This window comes from Dipodomys merriami, unplaced genomic scaffold, assembly GCF_024711535.1.
Source record: "Dipodomys merriami isolate MVZ:Mamm:240054 unplaced genomic scaffold, mDipMer1.0.p SCAF_33, whole genome shotgun sequence".
NCBI classification, from domain to species: Eukaryota; Metazoa; Chordata; class Mammalia; order Rodentia; family Heteromyidae; genus Dipodomys; species Dipodomys merriami.
This window is the reverse complement of record NW_027204826.1, coordinates 1,870,047-1,892,244: the sequence shown is the minus strand read 5'-3', so window position 1 is coordinate 1,892,244 and position 22,198 is coordinate 1,870,047. Positions and strand designations below refer to the sequence as shown.

The 22,198-nt window shown below is 53.9% G+C and overlaps 1 protein-coding gene across 3 annotated transcripts in view; it reads right to left on the bottom strand.

Moving 5' to 3' along the window:
• Tmem266 (transmembrane protein 266) overlaps nt 1-22,198 on the bottom strand; it is a 76,182-nt gene that overhangs the window by 3,514 nt on the left and 50,470 nt on the right. For all 3 annotated transcript variants that reach the window (XM_070042689.1, XM_070042690.1, XM_070042691.1), the window contains 5 exons: nt 21,850-21,923; nt 19,027-19,083; nt 17,735-17,873; nt 16,694-16,809; nt 6,642-6,831 (listed from right to left, as the gene is read on the bottom strand). In XM_070042689.1, coding sequence (XP_069898790.1) covers nt 6,642-6,831; nt 16,694-16,809; nt 17,735-17,873; nt 19,027-19,083; nt 21,850-21,923 — 576 coding nt within the window. The remainder of the gene's footprint in view (nt 1-6,641; nt 6,832-16,693; nt 16,810-17,734; nt 17,874-19,026; nt 19,084-21,849; nt 21,924-22,198) is intronic.

Genomic DNA, 22,198 nt, shown 5'->3' with positions numbered 1-22,198 from the left:
CCCAGCATCCTAGCTACGTACGAGGCTGAGATCTGAGGATCATGATTTGAGGCCACTCGGGGCAGAATAATCCTGAAGATTCTTATCTCCAAGTAAAATCACCAAACAGCTGGAAGTGGAGCTGGGGCTTAAGTGTTAAGAGTACAGGTACTGAACACCAAAGCTCAGGGACAGTGCCCAGGGCCTGAGTTCAAGCCCCAGGACCAGCACAATAAAAACAAACAAAAAAGAAAAAATAAAAGGCCGGGCACTGGTGGCTCTATGTCTCTGTCATCCCAGCTACTCAGGAGATTGAGATCTGAGGATCCTGGTTCAAAGCCAGCCTGGAAGAGTCCATGAGACTCTTATCTCCAATTAACTTCTCAGAAAAAGTCAGAAGTGGCGCTGTGACTCAAAGTGGTAGAGCGCCAGCCTTGAGCAATAGAAGTTCAGGGACAGCGCCCAGGTCCTGGACCAGCAAAATGATCAAACAAGTTCCTAGGTAGTGTAGTGCCAGCAGGATGCCCTGAACATAGCCTCTGCTCATGGGGACGGCTCTGAAGTAAGTTATTCTTTCTTCCCTTTGCGCCTGTGTTGAGCAGGGCCTGGCCAATTCTTAGATGTCCTCATAGTGTCCTTCCTGATGTCCTAGTGCAAGGCATTTAGCTGCTTCTTTTCTTCCTCTTGTGCTGGTACCAGGATTTGAACTCAGAACCTTGCTTAACTCTTTTCTCTCAAGGCTAGAGAGCCACGGCTCTACTTCTGACTTTTTTTTTTTTTTTAAACTGGTTAACTAGCACTAAGAGTCTCATCCAATTTCATGTGTGAGCTGGCTTTGAACCTTGATCCTCAGATCTCAGCCTCCTGAGTGGCTGGGATGACAGGCGTGAGCCACAGGTCCTGGGCCTTGATGATTTCTGAGGCCAAACACACCTAAGTCAGCTGTTCACCAGCGGGCACTCTGCCATCACGTGGGGAGACTAAGCGGCTGCGTGCGGAAGCCTGGCTCTTGAAAGCTTTTTTGGACATTTTTTCTTTTTTAATCTGTAAATGCCTGTGGTCAGAGGTGTGTTTTGCAGGAAGGCTGGAACTAAGGGAGGGGCCCCGCTGACGGTGCCCTGCTCCAGCATCAGCTACCAGCACACTCCACAACGATGACCCACAATTCGAATATGTGTCAATGTCCTCCACGGCCTTGTCTGTCACCCCGGGAAGCCGGAGATCCCAGGATCGAGGTTCAAAGCCAGCCTGGGCAGACACCCGTGAGATTCTTCAAGTACATAGTTAAAAAGCTGAAAAGAGCCAGGCTCCCATAGTTCATGCCTGCCATCCCAGCTACTCAGGAGGCTGAGATCTGAAGATGGAGGTTCGAAGCCAGCCTGGGCAGCAAAGTCCATGAGACTCTTATCTCTGATGAACCACCAGAAAACCGGAAGTGGCACTGTGGCTCAAGTGGTAGAGCGCTCGCCTTGAGCTGAAGAGCTGAGGGACAGCGCCCAGGCCCTGAGTTCAAGTCCCACAACCAACCAAAAAAAAAAAATCAACTTTGTCAAGTACTTGGGTCTCGGCTGCTCCTGAGCACCATGGCCTCTCCCCACAGCGCCCTGGACGACGGCCAGCCCCACCTGGACAGCCCGCCCCGGCCCCTGCTGTCACCCTGCGCCAGCTGGTGACTTGTCCAAGGCGGAGTTGAGATTTCCTGAGTCTGACCCGCGGCCTCTCACACCTTGCGATCTTGGGGGCCGATGAAGCACCTGCCTCCAGGGGCGCAGGGCCAGGGGAGTCCCCTGCCCCTTGCTGGGTAGATTTGGGGTGCTCCGGCTGGAGCCCCCCGTGTGGCGGTTTCTCTGGGCCCTGGTGAGGCAGGAGGGGACATGGAGGCTGGCTCTGAGGGCGCAATTCGTGCCACTGGGGGCTAGGGGCTGTAACTGACAAGTCCTGAGAGCAATAAATTTGGGGGTGACGTATTCATGACTGCGCAGACGCTCTGTGGACTCAGCCCAGCTTCTAAAGATGATTTGTGCTCGAGCGAGTCTAAACAGAAGCGGGTCGGGGTGTCTGATGGCTGGCGGCTCCGGGCAGGGGCTGGGGTGGCCGGGGCCCCCCTCCCCGCACCCCTGTCCTCCTCCACGGCTGTAACTCACTGCTCTGTTTGCAGGCCTGACTGTCTTTTAGAAGGTTCCAGAGCTCAGCTGACCTGAGGGTCATGGCCAGCAACAAATGCAGCCTTTTTTCTTCCTCTCTGGAGTGGCCCACAGCGCCCCTACACTGGTCCCCCCATAATTCCTCCTGTCACCGCCATCCCTCCCCGGACGCCGCACTGGGGGGCTGGCGTGGGGCCGTCCATCACCCCTGAGCCCTGCCCTGGGCCTCGGGGTGGGTTATGCAGGGGGTGGGGGCCCAGGGCATGGGGTTGGGGTGCATCCCCGGTGTGGGGTCCCCAGGGATCCCACACAGCAGGTGGTGTGGAGGAGGGGAGGGGTTTCGGGGAGGGACACTCTGTGTATGCTGGGTACCTCGAAAGGAGGAGCCCCTCTTCCTGTGCCTTCTAGAAGCGTGCAGAGGCCCAGCACAGACCTTGAGACGCAGCCAAGAGCCACCTGCGGCCTTCAACTTGGACCCAGTTCCTTCCTTCCTTCTTCCTCGTCCTCTTCCTGAAGACTTCCTAGATTCCTTCCTTCCTTCCTTCCTTCCTTCCTTCTTCCTCCCTCTCTCCCTCCCTCCCTCCCTTCCTTCCTTCTTCCTCCTCCTGAAGACTGCCCAGCTTGCTTGCTTCTTCCTCTTCCTCCTCCTCCTGTTCCTCCTCCTCCTCTTCTTCCCCTTCTCCAAACTCAGTTGTGGACTCCCTTTGGAGCTAAACCCAGTCTCTGGTGCTGGGCTCTGGGGGGGGTCACTGACTAACCCCCCCTCCTAATTATCTGCTGTAGGAAGAGGAGGAGGAAGAAGAGGAAGAGGAGGAGGAAGAAGAGGAAGAGGAGGAGGAGGAAGCAAGCAAGCAAGCTGGGCAGTCTTCCGGAGGAAGAAGGAAGGAAGAAAGGAAGAAAGGAAGGAAGGAAGGAAGGAAGGAAGGAAGGGAGGAAGGAAGGGAGGGAGGGAGGGAGGGAGGGAGGGAGGAAGAAAGAAGGATGGGAGGGAAGGAGGGAGGGAGGGAGGGAGGGAGGGAGGCATCTGGGCACTCTTCGGGCTGGCCGGGTGGGGAGGGCTTGGGGCTGGCCGGGTGGGGAGGGCTTCGGGCTGGCCGGGTGGGGAGGGCTTGGCCCTAGGGCAGGGCCAGCTGTGCCTTGCTCACGCTCTGCTCTGGCATTGCGAGATCTCAACGTGCTCAGGACTGGAACCCAGTTCCCACCAGCCTTGGGAAGAGGAACTCAGGGAGCAAAACTAGTACTTTCCAAAGACAGCAAAAGCTGGGTGCCAGCGCTCAAACCTGTCATCCTAGCTGCTCAGGAGACTGAGATCCTAGGATCACAGTTCAAAGCCAGCCAAAAAGCCAGAAGTGGCGCTGGGGCTCCAGCGGCAGAGCGCTCACCATGAGCAAAAAGCAGCTGAGGGACAGTGCCCAGGCCCTAGGTTCAAGCCCTAGGACCAGCACGTACATGTACACCCACCCCGGGAGCTGGAGCAATCTGAGGCTCCTGGCCTCCATGCCCAGGGCGCAGGGTGGAGACCGAGAGCTTCGCTTTGATCTTTGGTCGTTAGTCTTGCAGACGCTGTTCCAGGCAGTGGACTGTGGAAGCGAGGCTGCGTGGTCCCAAGCTAGCCTGGCCTGGCAGGAAGCCGCTTCAACGCGCACTGGGCTGGCTTCCAGAAGTGAGAGCGAGTTTGGCAGGCAGGCAGGCAGGCCAGGCCGCCACGGAATGGGCTGCAGAAGACTCAGAACTAAGGGCCGTGCCGTTCCACGCAGGTGAAAAGCCAAGGCAGGGTGAGGCCGGGGTGGGAGGAAGCTGGGGGTCCCATGCGTCACCCGCTAGGGCTGAATCACTGCGTCCCTCCCAGATTTATCATGCGAGGATCTTAATCCCCAGTCCCAGAATGCCATCTTAGTCAAGGTTAGGCCACACTTACCAGTGGGACAGATGCCAAACCCACATGACTGAAACCCTCATAAAAAGAGGGGGGATTTGCACACCAATTCACACACACACACACACACACACACACATATACAGGGGAAGATGCCATGGGAAGATGAAGGCAGAGCCGGGGATGTGTCTACCAGCCAAAGGATGCCAAGGGACGCCAGGGGAGGTTGAGGATGCCAGCCCCCGGGCGCCCGGGGACATGCCCGGAACAGAGGCTCATGGCTCAGAAGCCTGGCCTGCCACCACCAGCCCAGACTTCAAGGCAATTTGAACAGATCTGTCTGTGGCAAGCCAGTACTCAGACACTTTAGACCTTTCCCTAAGGGCCACAGAACCAGTGCAAGTTAAATCAGGAAGGGACATGGATGGTTCTGGAAAGTCACTGTGTAATGGGGGAAGGAAGGTTGCAGAAGGCACTTACAGGGGCAAAGCTGGCATCCGGGAATACAGCCAGGGATGAATGCTAAGGAGAGGAGTGTGTATGTGCGCATGTGTGTGCGTGTGTGCTGGTAGTGGGGCTTGAACTCAGGGCCTTGAACTTCCACTTAGCTTTTACTTCTTTTTGCTTAAGGCGGGTGCTCTACCACTTGAGCCACACCTCCATTTCCAGGGTTTTGCTGGTTCATTGGAGATAAGCATCTCACAGAGGCTGGGAATGGGGCTTAGAGGTAAAGTGTTTGTCCTAGTAGAGTGAAGCCCTGGGTTTGATTCCTCAGTACCACATACACAGAAAAAGCCAGAAGTAGGGCTGGGAAGGTGGCTCAGTGGTAGAGCGCTTGCCTTGCATGCATGAGGCCCTCGGTTTGATTCCTCAGCACCACATAAGCAAAAAGAAAAAAGCCGGAAGTGGCGCTGTGGCTCAAGTGGTAGAGAGCTAGCCTTGAGCTGAAGAGCTGAGGGACAGCGCCCAGGCCCAGAGTTCAGGCCCCACAACCAGACCCCCCCAAAAAAAAGAAAAGAAAAGAAAAAGCCAGAAGTGATGCTGTGGCTCAAGTGGTAGAGTGCTAGCCTTGAGCAAAAGCAGCTCAGGGACAGCGCCCAGGCCCTGAATTCAAGCCCCAGGACTGGCAAAAAAAAAAAAAAAAGTCTCACAGACTTTTCTTCCCTGGTTGGACTCAAATGTTGATCCTCAGACCTCAGCCTCCTTGAGTAGCTAGGATAGCAGGTGTGAGCCCTTAATGCCGAGCCTTGAAGAAGATATTTTGTTCCTGGCCTGTCTGTCCGTTTGTCTTCCCTTTCCTCTCTCCCTCTGTTTGAACCATGGTGAGGTAAGTCTTCGATCTAATCCCCTGGTCTCCTGAGACACAGGACCAAGAAGCCACAAATTGCAGCCTCTGAGGCCCCATGATTCCAAACAAATCTTCCCTCCTTGCGGATCAACCTCAGTAGGCGTCTAACACATGGCCTTCAGTCCTTTCCACCCCTCTCATGGCTCTTCCCATATCCTGAGAGACGGGGGTGGGGGTGGGGGTGGGGGTTAAATCCACTCCTAGAAGAAATGCTATTTCAGGTCTTGGGCCAGAGAACGGCAGCCATCCCCTCTGCCCACCAGCGCCCGCCTCTGATCCTGCTGTCCCAGCTAGAGGAACAGCTGGGTCTGGTGAAGCCACCCTAGGATGGAGCTCCTGGCACAGTACCCTGGCACCCTGGCTGCGTGACCCTGTGAAGAGCTCTTAACTGCTTTGTGACAAAGGCTCAGCAGTTGTGCCCATTTGAAAGCTGGCAAAACGGATGCCCAGAAAAGCAAAAGTCCCTGCCCGAGTAACATAGCTGGCAGACTGAGGAACTGAGATTTGGGGCTAGAAAACATTCCCATCTACACAGTCCCCCCCACCCCCCCACCCCCCCACCCTCCCCTGTCCCCCCTCCCCTGGCCTGGGCTAGAGGCCCTGTCCTCTTCTCATTTCCACTGTGTACCACAGCCATCCATTTGCTTCCCTCTGGAAAGCTGAGGTTTCTGGACTGTTCTGCCTCCTCTTTCCCCCCAACTCCTGAACTTCCTATTTGGATTCTGGTAGGTGGCTCTCCAGGAGGAATGTTCTAGACCTTCTATTGCTTATTCATGATGTGCCTTTGATGCCTTTTCTGTTTCTTCATAAAAAGCCAAGCTGGGCTGGACGCCGGTGGCTCCCGCCTGTCATCCTAGCTGCTCAGGAGGCTGAGCTCTGAGGATCTCGGTGCCACGCCAGCCCAGGCAGGAAAGTCTGCCAAACTCATCTCCAGTGAGCCACCAGGACACCGGAAGTGGCGCTGTGGCTCAAGTGGTAGCGCGCTGGCCTTGAGCCGCAGAGCTGAGGGACAGCGCCCAGGCCCAGAGCTCAGGCCCCACCACCGACCACAAAACAGAAAGGTCAGGCTGGGTGTGCCGGCTCCAACCTGTAACTCCAGAGATCAAGGCCCCAAGCGGCTTGGACAACAATCCGGAGCCCTCATGGTTACAAGAAACGAAAGCAAAACAAGTGCTGGGCCCGCCTCGCAGCGCCAGGCTGGTGGTTCACAGCGCGGGCCGCCGGGGCCGGCTCTGAACCGCGATCCTCCTGTTTCGGCCTCCCTGATCTGGGGGTCCCGGGCCCCGCGGCTCACCTTGCGCCGGGCGCAGCTCCTCCACGACGCTCTCGGCCGCCGTGTCCTCGCCCCACGCGCCGGCCTCCACCACCTGGTAGCGGCCTCGCGGCTGGCTGAGCACGTGCGGGGCCCGCAGCGCCGCCTCCCGCTCGGCCGCCAGGTCCAGGTCCTGCTGCGCCAGGTGCGCGCGCAGCTGCCGGATCTCGAACTGCGAGAGGCAGAGGGCGGGACGTGGTCGGCTTAGGGGCGTGGCCAGCGTGCTGGGGGCGTGGCTGATGTGGCTAGTGAGGGGCGTGGTTTGCTTTGGGGCGGGGCGATGGGGGGCCGGGACTTGGATGCTGGAGTGTGTGTGGGCAATATACATGGGGGCGTGGCCAACGTGCTTGGGCGGGGCTGTCCGGGCGTGGCCTATGCCCTGGGGGTGGGGCGTGAACGCTGAGGAGGGCGGGGCCAGTGTGCTTGGGGCGGGGCGTGTTTGGGGCAGGGTGTGACCCACAGCCTAACCTCAGCTACTGGGGGGCAGACAGGGGTCGCGGAGGCTGAGAGCCCCCAGATCCGGGTGCTGCGCTCCTGAGAGCCCCCAGAGCCGGGTGCTGGCAAGCTCGTGCCTGTCATCCCAGCTTCTGGGGAGGCCCAGATCTGAAGATCACAGTTCAAAGTCAGCTCAGGCAGGAAACTATCTCCAACTACCCATCCAAAAGCTGGGAGTGACGGGCTGGGAAGGTGGCTCAGTGGTAGAGTGCTTGCCTGGCATGCATGAAGCCCTGGGTTCGATTCCTCAGCACCACATACCCAGAAAAAAGCCAGAAGTGGTTCTGTGGATCAAGTGGTAGAGTGCTAGCCTTGAGCTAAAGCAGCTCAGGGACAGTGCTCAGGCCCTGAGTTCAAGCCCCATGACTGGCAAAAGAAAAGGAAAAGAAACAGCTAGAAGTGAGCTGGGTGCTGGTGGCTCACACCTGTCATCCTAACTACTCAGGAGGCTGAGATCTGAGGATTGCAGTTCGAAGTCAGCCCGAGTAAGAAAGTCCGTGAGACTCCTCTCCAATGAGCCACCAGAAAACCAGAAGTGGTGCTGTGGTTCAAAGTGGTAGAGCGCTTGCTCACCTTGAGTGCATAAAGCTAAGGTGCAGGCCCTGAGTTACCCAGCTTTGGGTAAATCCCTTCACCTTCCTGGCCTTCCTTACCTTGTAAAATAGAGTTCTCACCTGGTAACAATGGCGCATGTTCTTATTTTGATTTATAATAATAATTATTATTATTGGGTTGAGCTTTATTGCTTTTACTTCTGATAGCTCTTGGGTTTGTGGGATGGCTGTTCACACTCCAGACCCCACCTGGGCATCCCAGTTTAGAGGCCCACTTGGCGTGCAACACTGCAGCACTGGCAGGTGCCATGTGAGACACAGGGTCTTTACTGCCACCTCCTGTTCAAAGTGCGCATTGCACACCATATCGCTTCTGCACCGGGGAGAACAGGAGAGGCAGGCAGAAGCTCCCCAGCCTCCCCCTTCCCCCTCCCCCAGAATGTGGCCAGCACCTCAGCCCTGCAGACAGCAGCACCGGAGGCTGGCTCACTGGATTTGCACATCTAACTTGATCGAAGCAGCACAGCACCAGCGTCCCCACATGCACACCTCCAGAGCTTCCATCTAGAGTTGGCTGGATCTAATGTCATTGCTGCCCTCTCTTCCTCTCTCCCCGACATCCAAGCTTTCCTCTCCCTGCATCCAGCTCCATCAGTGCCAGCCCAGGCTGCCCACGGCTCTCCAGTTCCCCTGCCGGCTCTCACCAGATTTGTTCTGTGTTTGTTTGTTTTCCTTCCTTCCTTCCTCCCTCCCTCTCTCTCTTCTTTCTTTCTCTCTTTCTTTCTTTTTCTTTCTTTCGGCTTGAACTCAGGGCCTGGGAACTGTCCCTGAGCTTCTTTTACTCAAGGTTAGCACTCTACCATTTGACCTATAGTCTGTCTCACCCCTTCTGGCTTCTTCTGGGTATGTGGTACTGAGGTCTTGAACCCAGGGCTTCATGCATGCTAAACAAGCACTCTACCACAAAGCCACATTCCCAACCCTGGCCATTTGTATTTCTCCATCACGGTTCTCCAGCAGGAGTCACAGGATTGCAGCAGACCTAAATCACAGCTCTTCTCTCCATACGCCGATTTCACACTCTGGAGAAAGCCTCAACTCCTTGGGTTCATTTTTTATTTTTGTGCTGGTCCTGGGGCTTGAACTCAAGGCCGGAGTGCCTATCCCTGAGCTCTTTGGGCTCAAGGCTAGTGCTCTACCACTTGAGCATTTCTGGCTTTCTGGTGGTTAATTGGAGATCAGAGTCTCAAGGGCTTTCCCGCAGGGGCCAGCTTTGAACCGCAGTCCTCAGATCCTAGCCTCCTGAGTAGCTAGGATTACAGGCGTGAATCACTGGCACCTGGCTAATCCTTGATTGTTTCAATCTTGTGCTTTTCTTTTGGCCTTGGCCCTACCCAGTGCCTCTGGTCCCATTTCTCCAGAAGACAAACCTTGAAGGCTGGGGTGTGGTTCCCAGGTTGTGCAAACTTGGAAATGGGCCTAGGGATTTCAAATACTATTTTACACACCTCTCTATTTCCTTGCTACAACAGCGGCCTGGTGCCACATGCCTTCTTCCAGATTCCTGGCGTTTTTGTGGGAAGAATCACCTTTCTGTCCTTCTCTTCAGGTTCTGTCATTAAAAACTCTGATCCTTGCCTGTCATCCTAGCTACTCAGGAGGCTGAGATTTGAGGACCACAGTTCAAAGCCAGCCCAGGCAGGAAAGGCTGTGAGACTCATCTCCAAAGAACCACTAGAAAAGTGAAGTAGAGCTGTGGCTCAGTGCAGCCTTGAAGTGAAGAGCTTGAGGGACAGCACCCAGGCCCTGAGTTCAAGCCCCACAACCGACCAAAAACAGCATAGAAAACAAAACTCTGATCCCACTCAATCCAGTGCCATTTTCCTATTTTTCCACGTTCCTGGGTCCCTCCTGGCCTACAGGACTTAACACGGTCACTTAATTCGGAGCATTTGTTTTCCTTCCTTTTCTATTGCTTTAGTGGCTGTGGGGGTGGAGGGGAGGATCACAAAAATATCCATAGCTCTTTACTGTGGCTCATGCCTGTAATCCTAGCTGCTCAGGAGGCTAAGATCTGAATATCCCAGTTCAAAAACATCCCCAGAAAGACCCATCCATGAGATTCTTACCTTCAATGTCCCAGCAAAAAGCTAGAAGTGTGATTCAAATGGTGGAGCACCAGCCTTGGGCGAAAACGCTAAGCAAGAGCACAAGGCCCCGAGTTCAGGTCCCAGTCCCCCCCCCCCCCCCACGCACACACGCACACACGCACCACGTTCTGTTTCCTTCTCTTCCGCCCCCTAGTGGTGAACCAGTAAAACAAGGCCTGTCTCCAAGTGTAGGCTGCTCTTTGCAGCACACCACCCTTACCAAGGCTGATTCCAGGCTACCAAGGAAATACCACACAGGTTGAGGGCCAGGCCCAAAATGCATCCTCACAAGCCAGCACACACCAAGAGCACAGAATCTGCAAGAAGGCCTGGTGGGGGGGGGCGGGGAGGGACAAGATACCCCACAGAGTAAAGGACTAGGTGAAACCAAGTTAGCCTGTAGTTTCTGACTGAGTCTAACTCCACCCACAGCTTGAGATCCCCCCACACTGCCCTACACCCCAGGCTGATGGAAGCCTCTCTTGGGTATACCCAGCCCTCTTTCTCCAAGGCCACGCGTCTGGGCTGCAGGCCCAGCTAATGGCTTCTTGGGCCACTCTGAAGGATGCATTATTGATGGCTTGTAATCGATCTGGAGAAGCCCCAGGGAGTCCCACTGGAATTCAAGCCAGACAGCTGGAGACCAGACCCAGCCCAGACGGGAGCAGCCAGGGACACGGCAAGAAGTTTTGAACTAAAAGATATAAAGCCTAAGCCCGGCACCAGTGGTTTGTGCCAGTCATTCTAGGTACTCAGGAGACTGAGCTCTGAGGATCGTGGTTCAAAGCCAGCCCAGGTAGGAAACTCTGTGAGACTCTTATCTCCAATAAACTACTTGAAAAAGCCGGAAGTGGTGCTGTGGCTCAAGTCTTGAGCAAAGGGACAGAGCTCAGGCCCAGAATTCAAGCCCCAGGGCCCCTCTCCCCCAAAGATGTAAAGCCCAAGTAAGTAGATGTTTTCCTGCTCATTCATTCATAAGTCAGGCAAAGCTGCTGGGGCAAGAGAGACATGTTCTAATTCTGTTATTCATTTTGAGATTCAAAAGCTTTGAGGACCCCTGGATGGTGGTGCCCACACCTATTATCTGAGCTACCCAGGAGACTGAGATCTGAGGCTCCAGCTCAGACAGGAAAATCTGAGACTCTTATCTCCAATGAATCAGCAAAAAGCTGGAAATGGAGGGGTGGCTCACATGGTAGAGTGCCAGCCTTGCGTGAAAAAGCTAAAAGAGAATGCTAGGCCCTTAGTTCAAACCCTAGTACTAAGTCTTGATATGGTCATGAAACATGGTTTTCCCTAAGGCCTGAGAAAGATAACTCAACTCAGAATGTCTATAAAGCATCAACAATGTATGACATGCAGTAAGATGTGCTAGTCGTGCAAATAAGCAGGAAAAAGTGGTCAGTGATCGGGACATAAAGCAGTTAGTGCAAACTGACCTTGTAAATATTGGTGTGAACCGATAAGGCCTTCAATCACAATGTATAATATGGTGGAGAACATGAGCTGGACAGGGTAGTGCATACCTGTAATCTCAGCTCTCAGGAGACGGAAGCAGGAAGATCTAAGCTTGAGGCCAGCCTGAGGTACTTAGAGAAACTATCTCAAAAAGAAAAGACTTACTGTGTAACTATAATGCCTCTGTACATTGCCTTTATAATAATAAAAATTAAAAATGAATTAATAAATAAAACTACTATTAAAAAAGAAAACAAGGATAAATAAAAGGATTTTGAGCCGAGTGCCAGGTCTGTAATCCTAGTTACTCAGGAGGCTGAGATCTGAGAGGTTCAAAGCCCGGGCAGGAAAGTCCATGCGACTCTTATCTCCAATATACCACTTAGAAATCTGGAAGTGGCGCTGTGGCTCAAGTGGTCGAGCGCTAGCCTTGAGCTGAAGAGCTGAGGGACAGTGCCCAGGCCCAGAGTTCAAGTCCCAGGACCAAAAAAAAAAAAAAAAGGATTTTGATTTTTGGCTAGTACTGGGGATTTGAACTCAGGACCTTGTGCTTGATAGGCAGATACTCTTCTTACCTGAGCCAAGTTCTCAGACTAATTTATACTTATTTTTGCAATAAGATCTCATATTTTTCCTTGGGCTGATACAGACTATAATCCTCTTATGTAAGGCTCTCCATACTGATGGGAAGACGGGTACATACCACTGTACCTGGTCTTTTCTTGGTTGAGATGGAGTCTCTCTAACTTCTTGCTTGGAGTGGCCTTAAACCTCGATCCTCCCATGCTGCCTCCTGAGTAGCTAGGATCAGGCTATGGATCCTGCATTTCTAGCAAAGAATTAGAATCTGCCAATGGAAATCAAGTCACACTTGCAGAGCCTTATTAGGCAATACCTAAAATTGAAGACTGGACAGAGTAAAAGCACTCAAAGAGAGGTCTATAAAAATATCCAAAGCTAGGCGCTGGTGGCTCACGCCTGTCATTCTAGCTACTTAGGAGGCTGAGATCTGAGGATCGTGGTTCAAAGCGAGTCTGGGCAGAAAAGTCCAGGAGACTCTTATCTCCAGTAAACCACCAGAAAACAGCCAGTAGTGCTGTGACTCAAGTAGTGGAGCACTTGCCTGGAGCTGAAGAGCTGAGGGACAGCGCCCCAAGTCCTGGTTGGTCCTGGTACAAAAAAGAAAAATAATCACCACTCCTTTCCCCCCAAATATTACAAATCCACTGAAAAACATCAGCTAAGCAGATTCAGGATACTGTGATACTTTTCAATAGGACAACAACAACATATCAAAACTCCACACCTCACCAACCCTGTAGCCCAAAACAGAAGAAACCCCCTAGCCCTCAGGTTCTGGTGTGGGGGTGTGTGTAGGGGGTGCGGTTCTGACATAGAAGGGCCATAGCCATAGCCACTGTGAGACACAACGGAGCAAATCTTCCACGGCAAACAGGTCTGTTGCAATTAGGAAAAAAAAAGAAAAACAAAACACCCTCCCCAGAGGATGGAAGAGCGAAGTGCAATCCCAGCCCCACTTACGCAAGGCATTAGCTAAGTATTTCCAATCAGGCTGCTGAGAGCGCATTACTGAAGCAAGCCCGCCCTCGGGTGGGCGGGGCTCTTAATGTGTGTCCCCGGTGAGGCCACGCCCAGCGCTTCTCCCAGCCTTTAATGGCCTCTGCGCAGCGTCCACTTGACACTGACCTTGGCCTAATCGATGCCCACTCTGGCCAGAAGCTTGATGGCGTGGAGCAATCAGTTCTGTTCCGGCCTCTTAATGCAGCTGGGACAGGTGGTCCGGCCTGCACAACCAGCTCCCATTTGGGAGGGCAGCCAATGTTGATTTCCATTAGTTTTGCCATTGTTAGTAACACACACCACACACACACACATCAGGAGACAGTTGCAAAGGAATGATGTAGGGGTGAGGCAAAGAGGAAATTGATCTTGACCCCTCTCGGTTCATCGTGAAGATGGCTGGGGAATGGCCATGCATTTAAGAGATGGCAAAATATACGGAAACAAATTCCTCCGGTGGTTATCGGCTCAATAGAAAAATAGGCTTGTCAGGAACATTCTGGGCTGTTTTTACAAATCACTTCTCACGTTTTGGGAAAATAATAATAATAAACATCACTTCTCCTCCTCCTCCTCTTCCTCCTCCTCCTCCTCCTCCTCCTCCTCCTCCTCCTCCTCCTCCTCCTCCTTTCTTCTTCTTTTTGGTTAGTCCCAGAGCTTGAACTCAGGGCCTGGGCGCTGTCCCTGAGCTCTTTTGCTCAAGGCTAGCTCTCTACCACTTTGAGTCACAGCGCCACTTCCGGTTTTCTGGTGGTTTATTGGAGATAAGAGTCTCTCAGACTTTCCTGACAGGCTGGCTTTGAACCTCGATCCTCAGACCTCAGCCTCCTGAGTAGCTAGGATGACAGGCGTGAGCCACTGGTGCCCAGCCTTTTAGTGATTCCTGACTAATCTGAGTAACAAAGGCTGTTGTGCTGAGCCAGGGCTTTGAGGTTGGGAAAGAAGGAACTTTTTCAGAGTAAGCTTTCGCCCAGAGTTAGGACAGGAAGACCCTTTCCTGATGTGTTCTTCTTCCTTCTTGCCCTTTGGCCCCGCCTTCCAGCTGTACGCCCAGCCTCACAGGGGAGGGATGTGGGCAAAGTTTCTGGGTTTCTCTCAGGATGTTGGAAACTAGGTTGGGAGCCAGGCCAGGCTGGAATCGGAGGGCACTTAGTTCCCAGTCTGGCCTCCCTGAATCTCCAAGGCTCTGGGACCCGAGCGGGGGTGGCGGCACGTCATCTGCTCTACCTTTCCCACAGAAATGTCTAGTGCTTGGGGTAAGAGTCTTACCTGTTCCTTCAGGATGAACAGTCTTGGGGGACTGGGCCTCCTGCTAGATTGGCACTGTTAGGAGCATCAGACTCCTGTCATGGCGGATTTTTTTTGTTGTTGCTGTTACTCCCAGGGCTTGAACTCAGGGCCTGGAGGCTGTCCCTGAGCTTTTGTGCTCAAAGCTAGTGCTGTACCACTTGGAGCCACAGTTCTACTTCTGGCTTTTTTTGGTGGTTCATTGGACATAAGAGTCTTACAGACTTTCCTGCCCGGGCTGGCTTTGAACCATGATTCTCAGATCTCAGCCTCCTGAGTAGCTAGGATGACAGGCGTGAGCTACCAGTGCCCAGCTCCAGTTAAGTCTTGAATCTCTGCCCAGACTAAGTCTGGAAAGGCTGCGTCTCTCTGTCCCCCTAGGGTGTGGGCACCCAGCTTTGGACATAGACCCTCTTGATTTCTCTACAGAAGTCTTATAAATAACCGGCTCTATTCAGATCACCTCCTACCCTCCCCAAGGCTGCCGGGGTTCCAGCCATCTGTCCTTCTGGCTGTTTGAAGATGACAGGTGTCAGGTGCGTTTTAAATTAAAATGCTTTAGCTCCGCACATTTCTTTTCCAGATGCGTCTCCAGGAGGGACCGTGTCTTTATTTATGGGTGGGTCTTTTGTGTGCCAAATCAGGGGGAACCTCCCTTGGGCCCCCCTGTTCCCCCCGAGGGAGGCTTGAGTTCTCACGGCAGGAGCCTGGGATCCGGGACCGGGGTCCTGGCAGAAGCCGTGGGAGGTGTGTGCCAGCATGGTTTGCTCTGGGCCCTGCGGCCCAGACCCAGGGAAAAGGCAGCATGTGTGACAGAGTGGGCGTGTCCTCCTGCCTGGCTGGGACTAAAGGCGGCAGATGTAGTCTTGTCTGCCTGTCTTCTTGTTAGCCAGTGTCTTGAGAACCACTTGATCATTGGTCAGCCAGTTTGGGGGCGATTTTCGTAACTACCCTTTCCCCTTTGGTCCACAGTCACCCAGGGAGGTGCTTCAATCCCCCCTAAGAGAGCTTCCTGTCCCCTCTTCTGCCTACCCCCAGCAGCAGCCAAAAAGATGGACCAAAAAGATCTACCAACATGACAGGTGGCTCACACTTGTTATCCTAGCTACTCAGGAGGCTGAGATGTGGGGATCGAGGTTCAAAGGCAACTTGGGCAGAAAAGTCCCATGAGACTCTGCTCTTCAATGAACCGCCAGAAAACCGGAAGTGGCTCTGTGGCTCACGTGGTAGAGTGCTAGCCTTGAACAAAAAGCTCAGGGACAGCGCCCAGGCCCCGAGTTCAAGCCCCAGGACAGAGAGGGAGAGAAGAGAGACAGGAGACAGAGACAGAGAGAGGGGGCAGGGGAAGGGAGTCCAAGTGTCTGGTTTTTGAACAATATGTGTGTGTGTGTGTGTGTGTGTGTTTGTGTATGTGTCTGTGTGTGTCTGTGGGTCTGTATTTGTGTCTGTGTGTGTTTGTGTGTGTGTGCACGTGTGTGTCCCTTCTGGGGACAGTTCCCAGATCACTGTGTGGTGGCATCCTCCCCCCTTGACTCTTGGCTGTGGGGGACACTGGACTCACAGCTGCCGAGACCCCCTGATGACCAGAGCGCTGGGCCGGGCCTGCACCACTGTGAGCTGCGCAAAGCCTGCCAACTACTTTTCTTTTGTTTTGTCTTTGGGTTGCTCCTGGGGCTCAACCTCAGCACCTGAGCACTGTCCTTTAGCTGTTTTTTTTTTTTTTTTAATCCGGGCTGGTGTCCTCCCACTTGAGCCATACCTCCACTTCTAACTTTTTGGTGGTTCATTGGAGATAAGAATCTCATGGATTTTCCTGCCTGGGGCAGGCTGGCTTTGAACCATGATCCTCAGATCTCAGCCTCCTGAGTAGCTGGGATTAGAGGTGTGAGCCATAGGGCCTGGCTTTCCCAGAGCTTGCTTGATTTCTTTTCTTTCTCTTTGTCAGTCATGGAGCTTGAACTCTGGGCTTGGGCGCTGTCCCTCAGCTCTTCTGCTCAAGGCTAGCCTCTACCACTTGAGCCACAGCGCCACTTCTGGTTTTCTGGTGGTTAACTGGAAATAAGAGTCTCAGGGACTTTCCTGCCTGGGCTGGCTTTGAACCTTGATCCTCAGATCGCAGCCTTTTGAGTAACTAGGATGACAGGCGTGAGCCACTGGTGCCTGGCTTCTTCATTGCTTTTAATCAGGGCTTTTGCTGGACAAGCCCATCCTGAGCGGGACTGGCACACAGCAGAGCCCCATAGCGCTCCACGTATGGCACTGTCCACCCCTCATTTGAGGGACCCCACTGAGGGATTGCTGGGGTACAATGCTCAGGCCTGTGGTTTGGGAGTCAGGGCTGAGCGCAGGCCTGGCGTGAGTGACAGGAGAGGGGCTCCCCTCTTTCTCTGGGTCCCCAGGAGTCAGACCATGGGCTGAAAGGGCTTCCCTGTGCTCTGGCCCCCTGAGCCCTGGTGTCTTTTAGTTGCTAGTGTCTCCAGGAAGGCTGGGACAGGAAGGGACCCATTACCCCTTGCTCCTGACAGATCTGCGTCAGTCTCTCCAGCTGCTCGTCCTGGATGACCTTGGCCTTCTCGTATTGCTGGATGACGGCCTCCATCTCTACCTTGACTGGCAAGACGTAGGCTGGAAGACAGGGCCAGCTGTGGTGAGGACGGGCTGTGGTGGGATTTGGGCAGCATTGGGCAGGGGTGGGGCGGGGTCTGCCCAGTGCTTGGCAACAGCTCCCAAGCCCCCTCCCCTTCCCTGGGGGGAGCATGCCCCCTGAGGGCTATGTCCAGAGGGTCCCCAAGATCTGTTTCTTCTTTTTCTTTTGGTCAGTCGTGGGGCTTGAACTCTGGGCCTGGGTGCTTTCCCTCAGCTCTTTCGGCATTAAAGTGCAGCCCACCAGGCTACCAGCAGCCACAGAGGCGTCTTTTGCTGCTCCCTGATAGACCTCAGGTGGGACTGGCCGTGTAGGATTGAGGCCTGGGCCAGACAGCCCGACCTACAGAGCTAGTGCTGAGTTTTGCAGCACAGACAGCACTGGGCTTTGAACTGGAGGCCTTCTGCTCGTTCCAGTGGGCATTCTACCACTTGTACCCAAACCTTGGGACTTCCTTGTTTTCCTTATTATTGTTATTAGTCAGGCATGAGGCTTTGACTCTGGGCTTGGGCGCTGTCCCTGAGCAATTCAGCTCAAGGTGAGCGCTCTACCACTTGAGCCATAGCGCCACTTCTGGTTTTCTGCTGGTTCATTGGAGATCAGAGTCTGATGGACTTTCCTGCCCCGGCTGGCTTTAGTTATTTTTTTCAGATAGAATCTTGGACTGTACCTCCTATCTATGCCTCTCAGGGAGCCGGGCTTACAGGCGTGTACTGCCATATCCAACTCAGTTAGGTGGAATGGGAGGGAAGGGTGTCTTGCTAACTTTTTGTTCAGGATAGCCTCAAACCACAATCCTCCCAATCTCTGCCTCCCAGGGAGCTGGGACGACAGGCGTAAGTCACTGCTATCAGCCCTGTCTCCCAGTCCCCCCCCTCAAAAGGAGACACCCCTTGGGTCACTCACCGTCGATGACCCTCTTCACCCGCCAGATGCGTAGCATGATGATGAGGCTGATGGCGTCCCAGGGGCTCCTGGGCCCGTTGGCTACTGTGGAGGCGACCATGGGAGCCAAGGCCAGAATGATCACGGCTCCGTCGAACACCTGGGGGGGAGGGAGGGGGGTTTGGAGTCAGTGCTCATGGCCGGGGGGAGAGGGTGTCCAGAGCAGACAGGCAGGCAGGGAGCACTGACCAGACTCCACAAAGTGGGGGGGGGCTGTACTCTGTCATAAAGACACCCCACTTCTGGTCCTGACCGGCCTCGGCCCTGAAGGGCCTCCTCTGGTCCCTCCCCCACAGGCTCCCTGCTCTCTGCCTTCCAAGTGACCTTCATCCATGGCCATCCTTCCGTTCAAATGACCTGGAGCCAGCCTGTCCCTTCTCGTGGTGGTTTGGCCGGTCTTGGGGCTTGAACTCAGGACCTGAGCGCTGTCTCTGAGCTTTTTTTTTCATTCAAGGCTAGTGCTCTACCAACTTGAGCCACAGCTCCACTTCTGACTTTTTTGTTTGTGGTTCATTGGAGATAAAGAGTCTCAGGGACTCTTCTGTCTGGGAAGGCTTCGATCTGTGATCCTCAGATCTCAGCCTCCCGAGCAGCTGGGATTCCAGGCATGAGCCACGGGCGCCGGCCTCAGACCCCTTTGTCCGAGGTGCACCAGAACTCCAGGCTGAGAGACAAGTTTAGAGCCTGGCTGTTCAGCATCTGGACCCTTGGGCCATTTTAGAATGGATTTATTGATTTTAAAATGCATCACAAAAGCTTTGCAAATGGATTCCCATAGAACTTATTGTGTTTTATAGGATTTTAAGGAGATTGCTTTCAGAAGTCCCTTTGCTGGAAATGGCCTCTGTCCACCTCACCTCACTCCACCATAACAATCCTGAACACCAAGAGACTCCTGTAGTCTAGGATAGGAAAGAGCTGGCTTGGTTTTTGTTTTGTGTGTGTGCTGGTCCTGGGGCTTGAACTCATGCCTGTGCGGTGTCCCTGAGCTTTTTCAATCAAGTTCTATCCCTTGAGCTACACTTCTATTTCCAGCCTTTTGATAGTCAATTGGAGATAAAAGTCTCACAGACTTTCTAGCCCTGGCTGGCTTTAAACAGCAATCCTCAGATCTGATCCTCCTGAGTGGCTGGGATTACAGGCATGTACACCAGCACCTGGCTCTGGCCTGCTTTTTTTTGTTTTGTTTTCTTTTGTTCTCATGCTGGGTTGTCTGGGTTGGGGGCTAGCGAGTGTCAGACATTGCTTTTTACCTCTATTTTATTTTCGATGTAATCCCAGATGCCCAGCACCACAATCCGAAGCACGGTCTGAAGAAAGGGAGGGAAGAAAGCCGTTACTATTCTCCTGCCTCCTCCCTCTTCCCCCCTGCGGCCAGCACAGAAGATTCTAGAGCTCTGATTCCGGAGCTTTGCTTCACCATGCCCAAGGGGTCTACAGCCAATCCTGTCATCCCAGCTACTCAGGAGGCTGAGATCTGAGGATCATGGTTCAAAGCCAGCCTGTCAGGAAAGGCTGTGAGATTCTTATCTCCAATGACCACTAGAAAACCGGAAGTGGCGCTGTGGCTCAAGTGGTAGAGCACTAGCCTTGAGCTGAAGAGCTGAGGGACAGCGCTCAGGCCCTGAGTTCAAGCTCTACCACTGACACACACACACACACACAAAAGATGTATCCATCACAGAGGTTGGAGTCTGTGTCATTCCTGCGGGCCCCAGGTGGGCCTCAGTTTCCCAAACTGTAGCCTTCTTTCCATGGTTGTGGATGAAAAGACAGGGGAAACTGGCTTGGAACCAGGCTGAGGGCTCCAGGACCTGGGGGAGGCCTTGGGATCTGACCTTTCTGGAATTTTCCTGGGAGCTGCGGCCTGCTTGCTAAGACTAAGCAGGACAGGAGTGACCCCTGGCCCTGGCTCCCAGCTGCCCCCCCGGGAAGAGCAGAGAAGGAAGGGCCAGCACCCAGGGCGGCATTGGTCTCTCCCAGGCAGGGAGGGAAGGCTGGGCGTCCTGGCTCAGACAGCTTTCTTGCTTAGATTTATTTTATCTATTTATTAATTTTTGTTGGTCGTGGGGCTTGGACTTGGCCTGGGCGCTGCCCCTCAGCTCTTCAGCTCAAGGTGAGCGCTCTACCACTTGAGCCACAGCGCCACTTCTGGTTTTATGGTGGTTTATTGGAGATAAGAGTCTCGTGAACATTCCTGCCCGGGCTGGCTTTGAACCTCGATCCTCAGATCTCAGCCTCCTGAGTAGCTAGGATGACAGGCGTGAGCCACCAGCGCCTGCCTATCTGTGCCTTGTTTTGTGTGTGACAGTCCTGAGGCTTGAACTGAGGCCCTGGGCACTGCCTAATAGCTGTTGCTCTACCACTTGGGCCACGCCTCCACTTCCGGTTTTTTGCTGGTTCGTTGGAGACAAGAGTCTCATGGACTTTCCTGCCTAGGCTGGCTGTGAGCTGTGATCCTCAGATCTCAGCCTCCTGAGTCCCTGGGATTGCAGGTGTAAGCTATCGGGGCTGTTATGTGCATTGTTTTGTTTGTTTTTCTCATAAAGACTGAAGCTGGGACTGTGGGAAGCCCCAGTGTGCTCCCTACTTTTGGGGGTCCATGACGGAGGGTGGGGGGTTTGAGGTTGTGAGTCCTGTGTACAGGGCTTTGTGTGTTTCAGGTGGCTGCTGTCTGGTGAGGGGGGGTTGGCGGGGGTGTGTGTGACAGGAAGGGAATTCTAAATTCATGCTGGATAATAAATCCTGCCAAAAGCAATAGAAGGCAAAGCAGGAGGAGAGAGAGAAAGAGCGAGAACAACTGAGCAAACATTTGTGTTGGCAAGTGTGGCCGCCATCGACGCCATCCTCAGGGTTTCCCTGGGAGACATGTGGCCCGGGAGATGTGCAGGAGGGAATTCCAGGGAGATGGGGTGAGCAGCGGGGGAGGGTGCGATTCTCATGGGGTACCAAAATGGGGGGACAGGTTGTTTTGGGGGGGGCCTTAGCACAGTGCCCCATCCCTGCCTAGGACAATAGATCACAGTGAGCTGGTCAGGAAAGATCCAGGAAGAACGTAGCTGTTCCTGCAATCAGAGCTGAGAGCCAGGTTCAAGGTCAACTTCCTGGCTAGCTGGCTGCCTGCCTTCCTTTTTTCCTTCCTTCCTTCCATCTGTCAGTCTTGTGGCTTGAACTCAGGGCCTGAGCGCTGTCTCTAAGCCCTTTTGCTCAAGGCTAGTGCTCTACCACTTGAGCCACAGCGCCACTTGTGGCTTTTCCTGTGTATGTGGTGCTGAGGAATCGAACCCAGGGCCTCATGCATGCGAGGCAAGCACTCTACCCCTGAACCACCTTCCTCGCCCTCTTGGAGACTCTTATGTCCAATTAACCAGTCAAAAACTGGAAGAAAAAAAAAAGACTCACAGAATTCCTGCCCAGGTTGGCTTTGAACTGTGATCCGCAGAGCTCAGCCTCCTGAGTAGCTGGGATGACAGGTGTCAGCCGCTGTCACCCAGAGAGGAACCTTTTCAAGTATGGTCTTTATTTAGCTTCAGACTCTGGCACTGTGCACCTCTCTCGGCCTGGCCGGCCCCGATCTCCCTGGAGGCTGACATGGAGCCTACTGCCCAGCACCAAGGCTCACACTGACTGTGGTCTGGGCCTGGGCTGCCCAGCACCAAGCTCACACTGACTGTGGTCTGGGCCTGGGCTGTGACGCCTGAACAGCTTCCTGCCAGCTCCCCACCAACCCCCAACTCCTCCTCCTCCTCCTCTTTTTCTTCTTCTTCCTCTTCCTCCTCCTCCTCCTTTTGGTCAGTGGTAGGTCTTGAACTCAGGGCCTGGGCGCTGTTCCTCAGCTCTTCAGCTCAAAGCTAGTGCTCTACCACTTGAGCCACAGCGCCACTTCCGGCTTTTTTCTTTTTGCTTATGTGGTGCTGAGGAATCGAACCCAGGGCCTCAGGCTTGCAAGGCAAGCGCTCTACCACTGAGCCACCTTCCCAGCCCCGACACTGAGCATTGTTGTGATGCCAACTGGGGGTCGCCCCAGGGAGAGGCGTCCCTGAGGAAGAGGAGCCCACGGGCCTGTGTGTACTCACCTCGGAGAAGAACATGGACAGAATGGCCAGGCTGATCCAGTGGATGACACCCGCGAACTGGGACGCACTGGAAACTGCAGGGGACACAGCAAGGGGCGGCTTTAAGAGCGAGGAGGGGGGAGGGCTTCGGCGTCACTGAGGCAAGACCCTGGAGGTGCGTGTGTTTGGATCTGGTTGACATCTGATCAGACAAAAAGCCTAGCTTTATTTATTATTATTATTATTTTTTTTTTTTTTTTTGGGTCTGGTCGTGGGGCCTGAACTCTGGGCCTGGGCACTGTCCCTCAGCTCTTCAGCTCAAGGTTAGCGCTCTACCACTTGAGCCACAGTGCCACTTCTGGCTTTTTTC